Below are 18,760 nucleotides of genomic sequence, written 5' to 3'. Positions count from 1 at the left end.
TTGTGCTCCTTCCTTTTTCCCCCGGCTGAGTAACAATTGATATAAAGAAAGACAGCATGGGGTATTCAAAGAGAGTTCCCCACACACACGATAAGTAATTAAGAAAAAGTAGAAATATATGGAATTCATTGGATACGACTAAGTGGGTTTTTTTTTTTTTAATTTCAATGGATTTTCATAGTCACTTCTCATTAAAGGAGCTTATGATTTGTGGACCACTCAAAGCAATAAGAACATTTGTTTCATAATAATTTTCAAGCACTCTTGTCCTTTTATTTCCATTGAAATTTGCCGGGATAAAATAAATGATTTAACGTTTATTATATTGGATATTGCTTATAAAAACTAACTTCCAGCTTCATGTTCATTATTACCTTTCTTCTGTTTGATGTTGTATGTGCAGACCATGCAATATTATACCTACTCTAATTCCCGAGGAGTTCCCCGTATCTCCCCACTGGAAATGGCTATCAGTTTTTCATTATTTCCTTTTATTTAGGATTATAAAAGCTATCTCTTTTTTTCTGCTCTGCTATTACAGTTCAAACCCCATTATATTTGATTATGCTTTACTAATATGTACACAGAGTTCATGAAAATTGAACTGTACTTTAAGAAAGCAAGCATAATTTGTGGCTACTTTAGCAATCGAGCTGATTTGTTCAGGGGCAGTTAACAGTCGTTAGAAATTGAGAGGAAAAGTGGAGGATATATTTGCTTTGGATTTTTTGGTGTGCCTTCCATTTACATTATGAAAGAGGAAATCTACTTATTTGAATTTTAGGCCCCTAAAATGCCAAAGCAGTTTTGATTTTTGTTAAGAGGTAAGCATCCTACTAGAGCCTATTTTCGATTTTCTTCTTCTGCCTCTGCTATATAATTTTTTGAAAATAAAATTTGCAGTAGCTGTATCAGGCTGCTCAGACAGGAGAAAGGAGGTACCAGAAGCACAGTAGCTAATATTGTTCAGCGGCACTTGTGTGCTCTACAGAGCCCCACCCAGCTAATTGCCTGACACACTTAAAAAAAAAAAAAAAAATCAGGAAGGAAAAACAGCCAATCACAATCTTGGCCTTTCACACAGGGGAAAGAGATCACAAAAGGTGCTTCCTTTTTTAAAATGCAGGATTTTAATCATGATCTTCAGACTGTCGCAAATTTCTCAAAATATTCCTGAAGATGAGCGATTCTGTTTCATTCACTCTGCTTTATTCTGAGTTCTTCCATGCACTGTATCATTTCACTCTGCTCCTCCTCCACATGTCAGGGAACACAGAGAGCAACAGGAAGTCAGGTATGCTGGCTCAGCCCCAGCGATGTTTTTTTGGGGGGAAAAAAAAAAGCAGGATTATTGGGAAAGAGAAGGTCATTTTAACCACGGAAACTTTCAGATTGGGCCCAGCAACCTGAGGTCTTTCTCAAGTCAGCAGGTGTCTTATTTAATAGCATCAGAAACCAATTAGAACTTTTATCAAACTATGGGAAGCATCTGTGGTCAGTATGTAAATTTAATTGTACTAAAATTATTGTTGAGCTAAACTACAGAGCTTCCAAAGAAGGGAAGCAATGCTAGTCATTAATTAATGCACCTTTGCTTTAAACAGCAAAGATTCCATGCCAGCTCTTGAAATCAGAGAGGAAATCTCACATTCTGTACTCACTCCGCTGGCCTTTCAAAGACATGATTGGTACAGCCCCCTCCCAAGAAAATGGATTTTTAACATTTGGTCCTCAGACGCTCAGCCCTGAGAGTGCTTTATTGTGCTGGGTTTTACAATGGGTTTAATATAGCAGGGTGCCAAAGGGCAGGAGGGGAAGAACTTTACAATGTAGATAAAGTAGGTCCTTTCAGGATGCAGACCAAAACTGTTAGTGTGTTTTATTTCATCTCTTAGGACTTTCTTGACAGAGTTCAGTTTTTATCATGCAGTTGTTCTATGTTTGTGTGCCTTTTTCTGTTGTAACTAGATCTAATTTTTTTTAATTAAGAGAAAAAAGCATGCATAAAGCCTTAAAAATTGGCAACATGTTTTCCCTGCTTTTGATACTAATGTTATTCTTGATTTGCTACCAGAGCTTATAACTGGCATTCGTTGTAAGCTGTTTTACCGAGTGAGGTTAATATGAATGAAATATTTTTTTTTCTATTTGTGTGCCCACTTTCTGTAAAATAACAGATTCACTGAATCACATACTGTTGATGCATATAGATTGAAACAAACTCATTTAAAAATTACTGTTTACATCTTTCCTTTAAAATTTTAGGAAGCCTAAATTATATAGCAGTTGTAGGATATTATCCAAAAATTACTTTCTAAAAAGTAAAAGTGGATGTCAACAAAAAAGAGGGAGAAACATTGCCAGAAGCCAGAAAATCTCTAAGCAAAGCTGCTAATTATTCTTAATGGGCAAGATGAGCACATTAAGAAACAAATGAATACATCAGTGAAATGTAATTGAAAATCGACCTGGCACTCACACATCACATCTGAGTATTGGCCTGTATATTATTCTCATCATTTAAAAAATTATTTTTGTTGTTCTAGGCATCTGAATTGAGTGAATCCAACTGAGTCTTACTTCCTAGTCACTTGAGCTTCTAAGATTCTGATTTTTACCTTTAAAAACAGCATTTTCTGATATTCCTATTTATCTTCTGTTATTTCTATTTTTAAAATATATGAGGCAGTGAATGGAGGCGTTCTGAATCTTTATATCATAGAAGCATATCAACCAGTTGTAAGGTTATTTATTGTCTCCATAAAATGTATCAGACGAATTTGGCTATGTCTTCTAGAGCTCTCTACCTTGAACCTAGAAAACTAGATGTGGATTTGAGATTTATTAAACAGAGATATCAGAAAAGAGAGTAAGACTTGAGGTATAAGGGAATGTTGTTAGATATTTTCTCAGACTCATGGGTATATGTCCCCGAGGTGCTCCTTGGCCTTTAAACTGCACTGCTGGGTCTAACCCAGAGCTCCCTAGCTGAGAGCCCTTCAGATGCTGTTTTATCTGTACCCAAAGGGAACAAAGGAAAAATCAGAAATGGGATCATTTGGTTCATCCAGTTCTCGAATTTATCCTAAAATAGTGTGAATTTTGTTCCCTCTTCTTTGGCACAGCCTTTTTAGTGTAATAAAGAAAGAAATCTCCAAGTGCCCCCAGATAATAATTACTCAATAAAGTCTGGAGCTGGTGTTGACAGTGACATAAGAATAGGGGAAAGAAATGGTATACCGAGTTATTATTGATGCTAAGCCTCTTCCAAATCATAATGAATAAAAGTACAACACCTGAGGTGAGCAGCCCTTTCTGGAACACTCACTAATTCATCCAACACAAGTACCCTGCCCTGACCTGTCCTTAGTAAACACCAAGCAGGTTATCTGCAGAATACGGCAGTGCTTCGTGACCCAGGCTCATGATTCTGACCCAAACATCTTATCCCCACGATATGTACCGTCTGGATCATGATCTTGAGCTTAGGATTCTCCCAAAATTGGTAAATCTCCTGTGAATTTTAAAGAACATACCCCTGGCTTAACATTATTTTATTTAACAAAATCCCTGACTTGAATAATTAATAAATGAAGCTTCATGTGGACTGTGCAGCCTGTGGATGGTTGAGAGCTTGGGAATGCCAGGCCATCATCCTGGGTCCAGGACCCTTCCTCCAATATCAGTGTCAGCTGTTCTTCTATTTACTAGATAGATCCAAAATGGACTCTGTGTGCCTCGCATTGGGTAGGAGTTCAACAAATAGCTTTGAATATTAAATTTAAGTTAGCTAATTAATTAAAATGAATTAAACCACTATTAACTGCATGCCATTTCAAGTGCTCAAGATCTAGCAGTGAACAAAACAGACCAAGTTCCTGTTCTTGGAGGACACAGACTATACCTATACAGAGCACATTTATACACTGGAGAAACACTGAAAATCTACAGGGCAGAAGTTCTTTGATTCCTTCCAGTCATTTAAATTCTACAATAAAAATGTTCACATAATAGTTTTGAGCAACAGGGAAAAAAATAAAGCTTAACTGCCAAACCTCACTTTTGTTACCATCAATCACCAGCCTCTCATCGCTCCAAAGCTTTTGCCTGAATTATTGAAAAAGATAATGAATTGACATGATTTAGGCACCTACTATATGTTAGGCACCTACTATGTGGTACTCCATAAGTCTATAAAATAGCTACATTATTCCTATTCTTGAGGTGCAGCTCAGAGAAGTTAATTTACCCAAATTCACACAGTCACTAAGTATCAGAACCAGTGCTAGAAGTCAGGTTCATGTGACTTCATAGCTTCCCTGCCACCCCCATTAAACCATCTCTTCACCAAAAACTAGAATGATTTGGTGAGTATCATCTTGCACTGGAGGAAAAGACTTCTCATCCATAAATGAACAGTTGACATTGCTAACAGAGTTCAAAACGCCTCTACATCATACTCTCAATTCATATGAGTAATAAGCACATTTAAGGATATTTCACAGCATTTAAATTAACAAATATTGCCACATCAGTGAGGTGCAATGAAACTAAAGTTACACAAACCAAGAAAGTAATGCTTTGTGAATCACAGTGTTATTATTTTAAAAATACTTTCTTGCTTAAAGAAAAATGCCAACTCTCAAAAATGTATTGAATATATGCAGCTACTGATAAATATAATAATCACTAATTGCAGGAAGAGGCTAATATTTTAAACAAGATTTATATATAATTAGCTTAATTATATTTATGTATATAACATATATATAATTTGTTCAAATAACTATTATTATACAAACATATTTATATATATATATTTTTTTAAGGATAAAAATCAACTGAAACAAAATTAAGATGGATCCCCGCTCTTGAACCAGGCTTTGTTTGAAGAGAAAATCTAGTTATCGAATCCTGATTTCTTTTAGCCACAAGCATATATCCTAGAGCTCGGAAGTCCAGGTGCCCAGACTGGGAGACTGAAGGTGATTGCTCTGTATCTATTTAATCAGAAATCACATTAAGGCTTTTTTTGCACCCAGCATCTCCCACTGGAGTCTTCCAGAAGGTGAGTGCCTTCAGAGAATAGGATTTGGTACATGCTGTTGAACACTATCCTCGACAGACTGGCTCGATTTGATTGAATTCCCTTTATTACCCCGAAGTGACACAGAAGAATGAGAAAATCTGTTATTGGACACAGCGCCAGCCAGAGGGACCACCTCAGAATCTGACCTAAAGTAAAGGGTGGGGAGCAGAATATCAAAATATATCTCTTAAGGCATTATTTTAATATACTGCGGCCATTTTTTCTCTAGGTACTTGTTTTCATATAAAAAACACCTCCTAAACCACAAAATATATTTCCTTCCCAGTTCTAAAAATAAAGCAGCCTAAGTACTGCTGTGAATTTTTTTCATTAAAAAAAATTGCTTCTAGAGTATAAATACATATTCTTGCTTCAGCCTGACCACCTGGACTCACAGTTTTATAAATTGTATAAAAGTATATAGTGTTAAGATGTTTACTAAAAATTATTAATAGGTTTTCTGAGTTATATAATTTAACTTCCCTGTGACTATTTTATAAAAAGTATTACCTCCACTAACAAAATAATATGTTTGGCTTGATAGATTAGTCATGTACTCATACCACGCTACAGGTGTACGGAGCACATGATGGCTTGGGGTTTGGATGTCATGGAAACACCGAGAAGGGTGTGGCCGTAGTGTGGGGGAACTTAATCAAGACCAGTTGTCAGCTGACTCTTTACTAATTTTGTTCTTCTCAGAATAAAGACGTCAGCTGTCCTTTTCTACAAGACATTTCATTTAGAAGACTTTCCTGAAATACTTTCTTCCTGAAATAGACAAATCTGTAGGCCGATGTGTCATTTTAGTTAATCAAAACAAGTAGGCAAATTAGTCTCTTTTATTTTTTTAATGAATGTAATTTAACGGTATTTAATTTGCATACAGAAAAGTTCACCCAGAAAAAAAAAAAAAAAAAGTCTGCATTATAGCACTTTTGTAAACCTCAACAAAGCCCTTCATTAGGAGACCTAATTGATTTTTCCTACCCACTCCTGGGGGAAGAAAGCTATCACAGTACCTGCTTATTCACTCAGAGAAGAAATGGGTGTGCCGGGTGTTTCAAGCAGAGATTTAGGTTAAAATGTCCTGTGGCTCTGTTCTTGCAGGGAGATCTTGGCCAGTGCTAGCTTTGAGCATTCAGGAAGTCTGTTTTTCTGAGCAATAGGGGAACATGTCTTGTCTGCTTGGTGTCCTCCCCATGGGCCCAATTTAGTTCAGCTTGCAACCTTCACTGGAATTATTTTATTTCTTGTTTATTTAAACCTTGCTTTACTCCAAAAGAGATTTTAAGACTTCTTACAGTGACACACAGAATATACCATGTAAAATAAAGGAGAAAGCGAGGGCAGTTGGACAGTAGAGAGCCAGGAAAACATCATGAAGGCAGGAATAGGACCGGTAGAGAAAAGATGTGCCATAGAGCACTTGTAGTTGTTCAGCTTAGATCATCCATTTGGCTCTGAGTTGCACAAGGACCAGAGCAAAAAGAGAAAGAGGAGCAGTTGTAAGATTTATAGTGTCCAGAAGTGGAAGCAAAACGAGTTGATCTGAAGTCCAGTTTTTCCCAGTGTTGAAACCTGACATGATTTCTCCCACGGGTCCTCATGAAGATGGCACTCTGTGCTCTAATGGACCAGCTTCTCAAAACATGGCTTCAATAAACATGGCTCTTTCTGTACAAGTCCTTACATGTCAGCAGATGGCCAAAGGCCAAACTGTAAGTCTGTAAAGACAATTCTGCAAGGGGCCTTTCACTGAATTTTCTTCTTCAGTAATTAGTTTTCTCTCAGAGATTCTCCAGCCTTTCTCCATCTTTCTCTTCTCACTTCCCCCAAGTCTCTCCCTGCTACTCTCCCCACTGGCATTTAGGAGATTGAAAATACTTCAACTTGGAGAGTCTCAGAAGACTGCCATTGCCCTCCCCACTGATGGAAAGAGGCTTACCTTGGGGCTTCTAGCTCTTTTAAGCAAGTGGGGCCTGGCACCTATGGTACAGTCATCTTCCCTGACAAGAGTGCTTATCACCCTGGGCCTTGCCAATGTGCTCCCTGAATGCATATTTCACAGGTGATAAAACTACAGTCCGGGGAATTAAAAGAGCTTGCCTGTGACAAGTAATTCAACATTTGGTGGCAGAGCCACAGCTACACCCTTCTCCTCCTGCCTCATACGCTACAGCTCTTCTCACCATGCTGATCCCACGTACGATAAGAATATTGTAGTGTTTGTGGGCCTCTTTCTGGCAGCGAGTCAGTTGAAAATCACTGCAGAAGCTTTCTTAACTGTGGCCTATAGATGTGAGAGACATCATCACAAGGAATCAGACGGCCGGTGTGTTTAAGACTGGGAACATATCAAGCTGGTAAGATAGCTTTTTGCATTAAAACACTCTGGTTGAAAGTGCTTTTCTCAGTACTATGGATGATGATTAAAACTAACAACAGCTAATATTTATGAAACACTTACTGTGGGTCAGGCACTGTTTTAAGCACTTTAAGAGTATCTTATTTAATGCTTACAAGAACCTGTAATGAAGCAGGCAGGCGTTTTCATTCCCTACAATGAATAGATGAGAAAAACCGAAGATAACTATGTTAAACACTGGGTTGGAAATGACCTAAGGATTGAGAGGGTACAGTGACCAAGGATTGAGAGGGTACAAGGGTTGAATTGAGAGGGTACAAGGATTGAGAGGGTACAGTGTGAGGTTGGGAGAAGCCCAGCCTGGGACCTTCTTGTGAATGGCTCTATTTCACTGGTTCTCAACCTGGTGGAGGGGAGCAATTTTGCCCCAGGGGACTTTTCTATTGTTATAACTGGGGCAAGGTGGTTGCTACTGGCATCTAGTGGATAGAGGCCAGGGATGCCACTAGGCCTGCGCAAGACATCCCCACACCCCTCCCCCCAGCAAAGAACTCTCTGGCTCGAAATGTCAATGGAACCAAGATTGAGAAACCCTGTTCTGTTTCATGGTTTTAAAATAGTCTAGGTATTCATTCCCTTTTAGATTCTGTTCCTTCTTATCCAAAGTAGGAGAATCGCTTACCCTCAACCAAAACAATGGTGTTTCCTGTGATGCTACATTTTAATTTTGCCCCGTTGGTATGGATGGACCTAGAGGAATAAGTAATCATTTAGTAGTTTTCACAAGAAATATCTGTATCTGTGTATTTTTCCTTTATGTGTTTAACCACAGACATTATTGGAAGAGCAATCTAAGTTTTAATTAATTCTTTAATTACTGTTAATCTGTCATCCTTTGACATTTTGAGTTTTCTCTCTGTTTGAGGATGCTTTCCCACCCCAAACAGCTCAGCTTGCAGGGGAACAAAGGTGGATGGATAGTAACAATGCTTAAAAACTAAAGTGGAGGGCTTCCCTGGTGGCGCAGTGGTTGAGAGTCTGCCTGCCAATGCGATACGGGTTAGTGCCCCGGTCTGGGAAGATCTCACATGCCGCGGAGCGGCTGGGCCCGTGAGCCATGGCCGCTGAGCCTGCGCGTCTGGAGTCTGTGCTCCACAACGGGAGAGGCCACAGCAGTGAGAGGCCCGCGTACAGCAAAAAAAAAAAAAGCTAAAGTGGAAAACATACTGGGATGAGGATATGGAGTAGCGATAACTATTTTTTTCTTATATTAACTGGTGAATGTAATGTGTCCATGTATGAATTTTTGAATCCTGCATTAGAATGTTCACAGTAGGCTGATGGCACAGGGGGCAGTATGCTCTGTGTTTGTCAAATAAACGAATAAACCAGTTCTGTTTCGCAGAAAACCTCCAGTAGGTCCAGAGAAAGAGCAATCTTCTACCTGGGTGTTCTTCATTCTTAGCACAGCTTTTATTCCACAGTGCACACTGCCATACCCTTCTGTGGAAGACTTCATTTTTGGATGTGATTTTCAAACTGGTCTTTTAGTTATCAATCAAAAACACATTTTCTATGTTGTCCTCATTTACATTTATTTAATGCTTAAGGTCATTTGTGACCATTTGAGTGTATTTCAGCATATGGAATCAGGGAATAATAGATTGCAGCATCATGCTGTGAAGAGAGATTGTGTTTCTACAAGACATAATGTTGTTTACTGGGTGTTAATAATCACTAATTAATAAACATATCTAGAATTCTAAAATGTTGCATTTTGAGGAATAAAAATGTCAGGTGTTTAACTTATGGAGTGCAATAGTATTTTCTATCATCCCTGTATAAAATAATGAAGTTACATAAAGAAGCAAAATGTCATTGTTCAACACAGGATAGATCCAAAATGCCTTTGTTTCTATTTATTGTTCTCAAAAATGCTATTTCTAATATATTGTTCTGAGATGTACCTGGACATATAGTCTGTATGTCAGTAGTCGTACAGAAACTTCCAAGATGAGGGGTTTTTTTTCCGTCTTTATTTCATATTAATTGTGGTCAGTTTCTTTTTTAACCACTGTAAGCATTTCGTCCAAAGTCTACGAAAGCACGTTGCCAGGAAACAGGTGGATGAGTCAGTCCTTGAAATGCCTTGATCTCATATTAAGGAGCTACTTGACCACTTAACCTTCAAGAAGCTAAGAGGAAACTGCCAACCAATGATGTAATAATCAGCATTCCCCTTCTATCCACTGCTTTCCCACCCATAACCAGTACAATATGATGAAAGCATTAGCTCCATGTGAGAAGAAATAAAAGGAAACCCTTCACAAAAGAGCTGAGATATAGTTCAATATTCTTTTTTAGTGCCTCAATGCATATGTAGAATTTCTCCTCCAAATTGGAGGTGTGAAATAACAGTAGCGACAGATAACTAAGAGCTATTTACCATAGCTACAAAGCCCACACGTGAGCCAAATATTTCTGCTATTAAAAAGCACTTCAAAGCTTGACATGAAGTTTGTAACAGCTGAATGTCTTCTGTTACTTCATTTGCAAAGACGTAAAAGCAGAAAGAAAAATCGTGGTATGAGAACTGTGAACCTCAGAAATGGTATTTGTTTTTTTAAAAAAGAGAGAAGGGCCCCAGAAATTTGACTGGCATCCCAAGCTCCTGTTCCCCCTGTTCGGCCAGTGTTCTCAGGAAGCAGCGTTCCTCCTGCTACCGGCCTCTTCCTTCAGGGCAGACCCCGTTGGTGAGTGACCTGAAACTTATTTTGAGGGCCCTCTTTAGGAGAATGAGTTCGATTATACCTTTTACTTTGGCAGATTTTACAGAAGCTTACAACCATGTAAACCCATCACTGGGGCTGCTTGTGGGCCGGGGAAGGGGCCTGTGAGAGGGAAGGGGCCCCAATGATTAGGCTTCATTAGCTTGACAGTAAATCCATTCCTGCTCTTATAACCACCAGCAGCCTTGCCTGGAATAATGCTCTTCCCTTCCAAACTCACTTATTCCCTCTGTTCCATTTTAATATGAGTGTGATTGTTGCTAATATGAAAGATGTGTTTGCAAAAGCCTGGAAGGTTTAGACCTGGCTAAGAAAGATCTAGGATGCACATATATGAAGGATATAGCCATGACCTCTCACAGATCTAAATACAGTCATTTGATGGTTCATTTGTTGGTCCATCCATGCAGCCACCTATCAACTTAACTAACATACCCAAGGTATTCTGCCTTCGAGAACATAAATACAAAGTTATAGCAAATAACTCTTGAACAAAGAAAATCATGCTACTAAATATAGCTAGAGTTTGGTGAAAGAACAAGGATATTTACAGCTTCTCAATTGTTAGGTTTATCTGAAGCTGTCTTCAAAACTGTGACTGTCTAATGAAGAACCATTCAGAGCTTTTGATGTCTGCATATTTCTAGGTATTCCAGAATTAGTGAATGGCGTCATTCTCTGGTTAATAGTAGTTAACAGTTACAATATTTTTAAAAATCGATTAAATATACGCTGCTGTGATATTAAAAGTAAGTTTCTACTTAAGAAAAGAGTATCTGTGTGAAAATTCTAGTGAATTTAGACCTGTGACTTTTTAAAATTATTCTTTGATAAACCATTAATTTTAATAAACTGTGGAACTCATAATAACTTTTTTTTTTTTTTTTTTTTTTTTTTGTGATATGCGGGTCTCTCACTGTTGTGGCCTCTCCCGTTGCGAAGCACAGGCTCTGGACGCGCAGGCTCAGCGGCCATGGCTCACGGGCCCAGCCGCTCCGCGGCACGTGGGATCTTCCCAGACCGGGGCACGAACCCGTGTCCCCTGCATCGGCAGGCGGATTCTCAACCACTGCACCACCAGGGAAGCCCCATAATAACTTTTAAGACTGTTTTTATAACCCAAATTTTACCTTTATGTGGGCCCCCAGGATTGGCTATTGGCTCCATTGCCCTACTGCTTTTTAAGCTTGCCCTAATCTTTTCCTTCTTTTAACTTCTGTTGGCCCTAGAATAGTCCCCCAGAAAACGTGGCATATTCTCTCATTATTCAAAGTGTGTTGTCTATTTTCATGTTCATCGGTTCATTCATTTCTTGGTAAATATTTCAATCACCTTCTGTCTGCCAAGTACTGTTTTGGGTTGCTAGAGATGTAGTGATGAACAAGACTGAGAAAGTCCATGCCTTCTTAGAGTTCACATTCTAGCAAGGGAGACATAATTTTTTTAAAGGCAAGGACTCTATTTATTATGTTTTTATATTCCCTGAAGCAATTAGTACACTTTATCCCGTTATAGGAAAGGCTTTAAGATTTGTATTTGGAGCGCATTTTGAAAGACACGATAAATGACATGATAAATGAAAGATAGGATAAGATATGAATCCACAAGGCTTATGGGACCAGTTTTTTGGTTGTTTTTTTTTTTTTTTGCGGTACACGGGCCTCTTACTGTTGTGGCCTCTCCCGTTGCGGAGCACAGACTCCAGATGTGCAGGCTCAGCAGCCATGGCTTACAGGCTCAGACGCTTCGTGGCATGTGGGATCTTCCCGGACCGGGGCACGAACCCGCGTCCCCTGCATCGGCAGGCGGACTCCCAACCACTGCGCCACCAGGGAAGCCCGGACCAAACAGTTTTTAATAGACGAAAGTCAAGCTCTAGAGATTCAAACATCAGTTTATATGTCAGATAGCTGACTTTCATTTCAGGATAGGCTTCTTCTCAGGCATGCACATACAGTGTCTGTAGACACTGACATTGTGAGTAGGCACTTATCTGTCCTTTGTCAGGTTGAAGAGGAAGGTTAGAAGAAGGTAACTGAGATAAGAAAGCTGAGGGCTCTCTAGAAATTTTCTGATAAAATATACCTGTTAGTGAGTTTTGCTAGAGTCATGGTAACAGAATCTCAAGAACTGCTGAGAATTCTAGAGATGCCACAGTCCTGTTTCCTTCTGTTGCTATCTTGGATATGGGAAAATGAAATACCTAAGTGTATTTTCTATTACTAACATTTTTTTATTTGCTTGACACATTTATAGAAGGGCTCATATCCCTACTATTTAGTGTTCAGTGTTTCTTCACTGAAGAAACCAGCTCCCACAGGGTGAATGTTACCAAGTTTTAGATATTGTGCTAGAGTTCTCCTTTTTGTGTTTATATGAGCCAGATTTTAAAATTTGGGGGGCATGGTATTTTTAGGGGCCCTCTTAAACTGCAGCAAATTAAAAATTAAGGCCTTTTCTTATAGAACAGTTTGTGTTCACTCTTAGGACATGCTGATCCTGACTTTTTATCAAGGTCAACATCTCACTACCAAAAATTGGCCAACTTCTATATTGATAGCCAGGTGTGCATGTCAGACTACTGCATCCTCTGTGAAAATGCCTTCCAATTTTAACAGAAAAAAATCCCTCCTTCATAGATATTTATATCACAATACATAGCAAATAAAAATGTCTTAATTTTCAAAGGAGTTCCTCACTTTAAAATGGACAAGAGGGAAATCTTTAAAACTTTTTTTGGAGAATGGCCATATGAGAATCCATTGCTAAAAAATAATTTATTTTTTACTTTAATAATGGACATAGGGACTTTCCCTGGTGGCGCAGTGGTTGAGAGTCCACCTGCCCATGCAAGGGACGTGGGTTCGTGCCCCGGTCCGGGAAGATCCCACATGCCGCGGAGTGGCTGGGCCCGTGAACTGTGGCCACTGAGCCTGCGCGTCCGGAGCCTGTGCTCCGCAACGGGAAAGGCCACAACAGTGAGAGGCCCTCGTACCGCAAAAAAAAAATAATAATAATAATAATAATGGACATGATTTATTTTCAGTATTTGGCCATTATAAACAGTGCTGGGCTCCCCTGGTGGCGCAGTGGTTGGGAGTCCACCTGCCGATGCAGGAGACATGGGTTCGTGCCCCGATCCGGGAGGGTCCCGCGTGCCGCGGAGCTGCTGGGCCCGTGAGCCATGGCCGCTGAGCCTGCGCGTCCGGAGCCTGTGCTCCGCAACGGGAGAGGCCACAATAGTGAGAGGACCACGTACCGCAAAAAAAAAAAAAACAGTGCTGCAGTGAAATGTATCTGTATATAAACTGTACATTTGCAAGTAAGTGTATCTACAGAGCAGATTTTCAGAAGTAGACTTTGTCTATTCATGTGGCCTTATCAAACTGTGTGAATTACTAAAGTTTGTAATATATTATCATATCTGTTAGGACTAGTCTCTTGCCATTATTTCTTCCTAGAATATTCTAAAATCATGTTGGTATTTGTATTGTGGTGACATTTTCATTGTGACTGAAAATATATATATGAATTAATTTACTAAGACTTGACAGCTTATGCCTCTGAGTCTTCTATTCAAGAACAGGAAGTTTTCTTTTTAAGCTTTTTTAGGTGTTTCACTAGCATTTAAAATGTTTCTTCATTTCTCTTGTTAATTTTATTTTTAGAAACTACCTTTTTTGTTTCTTTTATAAATGAGATCTTTCATTATATTTTATAACTGGTTATTATTTGTATGTATGTATATAAAGAAAGCTATAGGGTTTTGTATAGCAAATGTTTAGTCACCTCAATGAGTTATTATTTCTAATACCTTGTCAACTTATTCTCTTGAGTTTTCCAAATAAACAATCACATCATCTGCACATGATGGGAATTTTTACTTCTTTCTGATTCTTGTATCATTTTTCTTCTCTTGTATAATTTTATTGGATAAAAAAATTCCAGAATGATATTAAATAGGTATCTTTGAGTCTGGCTTTGTTGGGAATCCTCTGGTGTTTCACCATTAAGTATGCATTAGCTTTTCAGTTGAAATAGAAATGATATTTTCTATCTTGGTGAGGACTTTTTTTTATTGATTCCTGTTTTTAAAAGATTTACCATAAATAAATATGGACCTTTAGCAGATGTCTTTTCATCATGTATGGAGATGATCAAATTGTTTTTCTTATTTCAGCTATAAGCTCTACAAATTATTCTGATACTAAAGTTTGAGAACTTCTGCTCCAGTTGATCATTTCCATGATTCTGAACTGACTTTTAAGCTGATCCCATCCTCTGGCTTTATGTTTTTGTTTGTAACTTAGCCGAAATAAACTTATTTCAGAGTCCAAAAGGAAGACAGATTTGCCTAACATTTGGACCACCTATGTTGGTGACCAGTGTATTTTACACTGGTTAAGGAGGACTGGTAAACAGTTTTGAGATCTTGGAATGAAAGACGCTAATTATTTTTTTATTTTTTTATTTTTTTTGCGGTACGTGGTCCTCTCACTATTGTGGCCTCTCCCATTGTGGAGCACAGGCTCCGGACGTGCAGGCTCAGCGGCCATGGCTCACAGGCCCAGCCGCTCCGCGGCATGTGGGATCCTCCCGGACCGGGGCATGAACCCGCGTCCCCTGCATCGGCAGGTGGACTCTCAACCACTGAGCCACCAGGGAAGCCCTAATTAATTTTTTTACTAATTATATTTTCCATTTCAAATATCTCTGATTCTATGATTATGACTAATCCAACTTGTGTTATTCATTTCAATGTAATAAAATGTAATTTAGCATCTGATACACGTACGGCACTGTGATGGGCCCTTTAGGGGTTACAAAGATGAGTAAGTTGAGGTTTCTGCCTTAGGAAGCTCAAGATAAGCAGGCAGATGAGAGATAGACACTTGCCCCGCCAGCAAGATGTAAGAAGAGTCTGCTCTCATTGGGTGATTCTTGATGTGTAGAAAGAGACAAGCAGCCAATTCAAGGTGGGGGGATCTGAGAAAGCTTTATGAAGGAGGTGGCTGTTGGGCTTTGGTTTAGCAAATGAAAGGCAAGGGAAGAAAAGTAGCTGAAGAGGGCATTCTAGGTATGAAAAGCAGGGAGGACACAATCAAAGGCATAGAAGTAGGAAAGATGTGTCTAGGCAAATTTAGTTATATAGTGTGATGAATGGGGAGAGGCTAGAGGCCACAGACCATTTAGGAAGTCATTGCATTGGGGCAGAGAGGGAGGTGAATGGGACAGATCGTGTAAAGGGACTTCTAAGGTGTTGGGCAAGGTTCAATTTCTTGATCTGACTGGTGGTAACAAGGATATTTGCCAAACAATACTTAGTTAAGGCATATATTTATTTCACCTGGTTTTCTCCTTCAGTGTCTTATTTTACAATAAAAAGCGTTTTCTGTTTGTTTGTTTGTTGTAAAGGCTTCTCAGTGATTCCAGAGAAAGGGAAAGAGGTAGTCCAGGCCTGAATGAGAATGGAAAATGGTGAACAAAGAGGGGATCCATTTTGGAGAAGTGACCGTGTGTGTGAAATAAAGAATACAGAAGAGTAGTAAGAGACAGCAGTTTGGGGCATGCTGCACTTGAGATGGTGTAGAACATAAACCTGTATTTGCTTTGTGACAGTAACTAGCAAGCGGTGACGGATAAAGGTTCAAATCTCAGGAAAGTGTTGTGCTAGAAGATTTGGAGATCAAAATCAAGAGATGAGAGCAGAACTATGGAAACCAGAGAGTCAGAAGAGAAAATGGCCAAGGACAGCATTTGGGGAAATGACTATGTTTCAGGAGCAGAGTAATAGGGGCCTGGAAGGGATACTGAGAAAGGACTGGAGACAGGAAGGTTGGTTCAGGGTGGCGTGGTATAATACTGCTTCTTAGTGGAAGCAGGTCCAGGATTGGGTGATCAGCAGTGTCAGTTGCTGCACATTGCTGGAGGTCAAACAAATTGCAGAGCAGTTCTAGTGACTGTTGTGAGAAAGTTCATATTGCCAGGACAGGTGAAGCAACGAGAGTAGGCTATTCCTGCAAGATGTTGATGGCAAAGGGAAAGAGAGAAATAGGATGTGGACCAGAGGGAAGCAGAGTTGCAGGAGGAGTTGGGCGTGTTGGCAGGCATGCCAGTACAGCTGAGGAAGAAGAAATAAGTATGATGGGGGCCAGTATTTGATGGAGCAAGGACCTAGAGCAGTGCTTCTCAAAGTAGGGCCTCCACACCAGTAGCATCAGCATCACTCGGAAATTTGTTAGAAATGCAGATTCACAGGCATCTCAGTTTGTCTCACTCCAGACATACTGAATCAGAAACTCTGGGATTAAAACCCAGCAATCTGTGTTTTAACAAACTTTCCGAGGATTCTGATGCATGCTCAAATTTGAAAGTCACTGATTTAGAGGAAAGAGGAAGGAGTGGTTTTATCCTGCCCATAGGTTGGGAGGTGGTTCTCTTTGACAAGACGAGTGACCCAATTTAGAAGAGAAAAGATGAAGAAGAAGAAAAAGATGATATCAGATAATCCCAGGCTCTCAGTAAAGTCATCTGCTGAGAAATATTTTTCAGTGTGAATTTTAAATCACAAGGTAGGAGTCCTATCAGAAATTGACTTGGCTTTACGTTTCAGGTTGAAACTCCAATCTCAAAGCCAGAATGAAAAGACGTAAGTTAGTGCAAGAGTAAGGGAAGGGAAACTAATATTTATTGAGCACCTATGATACACTTTTTTTTTATAATACACTTTTATATACCCTGTCTTATTCAGTTCATTATCGTTGTGCAATGCAACCATTACCGTCTCTTTTTTATACTTGAGGGCATCTCTCAGCTTCACTGGCTTGTAAGTAGTGAAGCTGATATTTGAACTCAGAGCTTTCTAGCTGCAAAGTCCAGTATTCTTTCTACTGTACTATACCTGTTAAACTTACCAGGTTTGACATGCCTATCGCTATTAAGATATTTAAAGCATGAGGAGTCCTACAATGATTATTGGTTTTATATTTCTATCTGTAGAATGGCACTTTGCTTTGTAATGCATTTCGAACAGAAATAAGATTTTGACATTATGATGAAATAAAATGGAGACACGTACATTTTACTTTAGTGTCAATATAATTACAAGCAAGACGTTGACATGATTTGGGTGATTGGTCAAACCATCCTTTACATGTCTTTATATGTGAATGTTATGCCTTAGATTGTAAAGCTTATATGGGGCAAGGAACCTAGTTATATGTATGTATATACCCTGCTGTCTTTCAGAAAGCATTTTCTTTTTAATTTTTGGTTATGGTGAAATTGGTATCCAATAAACTGTATGTATAATTTTATAAGTTTTGAAATTTGTGTACACCATAGAAACCATCACCATAATTGAAATGCTAAACATGTCTATCACCCCCTGCCCCAAAGTGTCCTCTTGACCCTGGGTAGTCCCTCCTTTCTGACCCTTGAAGTTTCCACCCTTTCTAGGAAACCACTGATTTGCTTTCCCTTACTCTATATTAGTTTATATTTTCTAGAGTTTTAAATAAATGAAATCATTCAGTATGTCCTTATTTTTTCAGTGTTCCTTCAGTCAGTAAAATTATTTTAACATCACCTATGTTATTGCATGTATCAATAGTTCTTTCCTTTTTATTCCTGAGTTGTCTCCCATTGTATGGCTAAACCTCAATTTTTTTATCCTTTCACCTGTTGATGAACTTTGGGTTGTTGCCAGTTTGGGGCTGTTACAAGTAAAGCTGTTATGAACATTTGTGTAGATGGATATGTGTTTTGCATGGGTATATACTTTTAACTTCCCTAGGGTAAATACCTAGGAGTGGAACAGCTAGATCATATAGAGGCATATATTTAACTTTTAAAGGAAGCTGCCAAACTGCTTTCGAAAACAGTTGTATTTTATATTCCCCTCAGTGGTATCGGAGAGTTCCATTTCTCCACATTCTCTTCAACTCTCAATGTGGTCAATCTTTTAAATTATAGCCTTTCTAACAGGGGTATAGAGGTATCTCATTGGGGTTTTAATTTGAATTTCCCTAATGACTAAGGATGTTGGATACCTTTTCACATGCTTATTTGCCACTTTTGTATCTTCTTTGGTGATGAATCTATTCAAATGCCTTACCCATTTTTTTAAAAGTTGGCTCTCTTATTTTCTTATTATTAACATACTCAGAGTTCTTTATATGTTCTGGATATAAGCTCTCTATCAGATATATGATTTGCAAAGATATATGGTATTTTCTCCCAGCCTGTGGCTTGTCTTTGCATTCTCCTCCTAGCATCTTTCAAAGTGCAGAAATTTTTAATTTTAATGAAGTCCAATTTACCAATGTGTCCTTTTATGGATCATGCATCTTGTGTCATATCTAAGAAGTCTTTTCGGCCTGTGTTCATGCACGTTGTGTGATGCCAGGGCACAGTCTCTTAGCTCCAGAATTGCTTGGAGAGGGTTTAGGAAGGTGATGGAGACTTTGAATTCGGAACCTCCGTGTGGCTGTCAGGGTCTTGGTGCTCTGGATG

The 18,760-nt window shown here is 39.0% G+C and overlaps 1 protein-coding gene across 2 annotated transcripts in view; it reads left to right on the top strand.

Annotated features, from left to right (window-relative positions):
* Window positions 1–18,760, top strand: part of CAMKMT (calmodulin-lysine N-methyltransferase) — a 437,650-nt gene that overhangs the window by 379,383 nt on the left and 39,507 nt on the right. For both annotated transcript variants that reach the window (XM_067007662.1, XM_059079422.2), the window contains exon 7: window positions 7,389–7,455. In XM_067007662.1, coding sequence (XP_066863763.1) covers window positions 7,389–7,455 — 67 coding nt within the window. The remainder of the gene's footprint in view (window positions 1–7,388; window positions 7,456–18,760) is intronic.

Source organism: Kogia breviceps, chromosome 11, assembly GCF_026419965.1.
Source record: "Kogia breviceps isolate mKogBre1 chromosome 11, mKogBre1 haplotype 1, whole genome shotgun sequence".
Taxonomy (NCBI): Eukaryota; Metazoa; Chordata; class Mammalia; order Artiodactyla; family Physeteridae; genus Kogia; species Kogia breviceps.
This window is presented reverse-complemented; position numbering and strand designations above follow the sequence as displayed.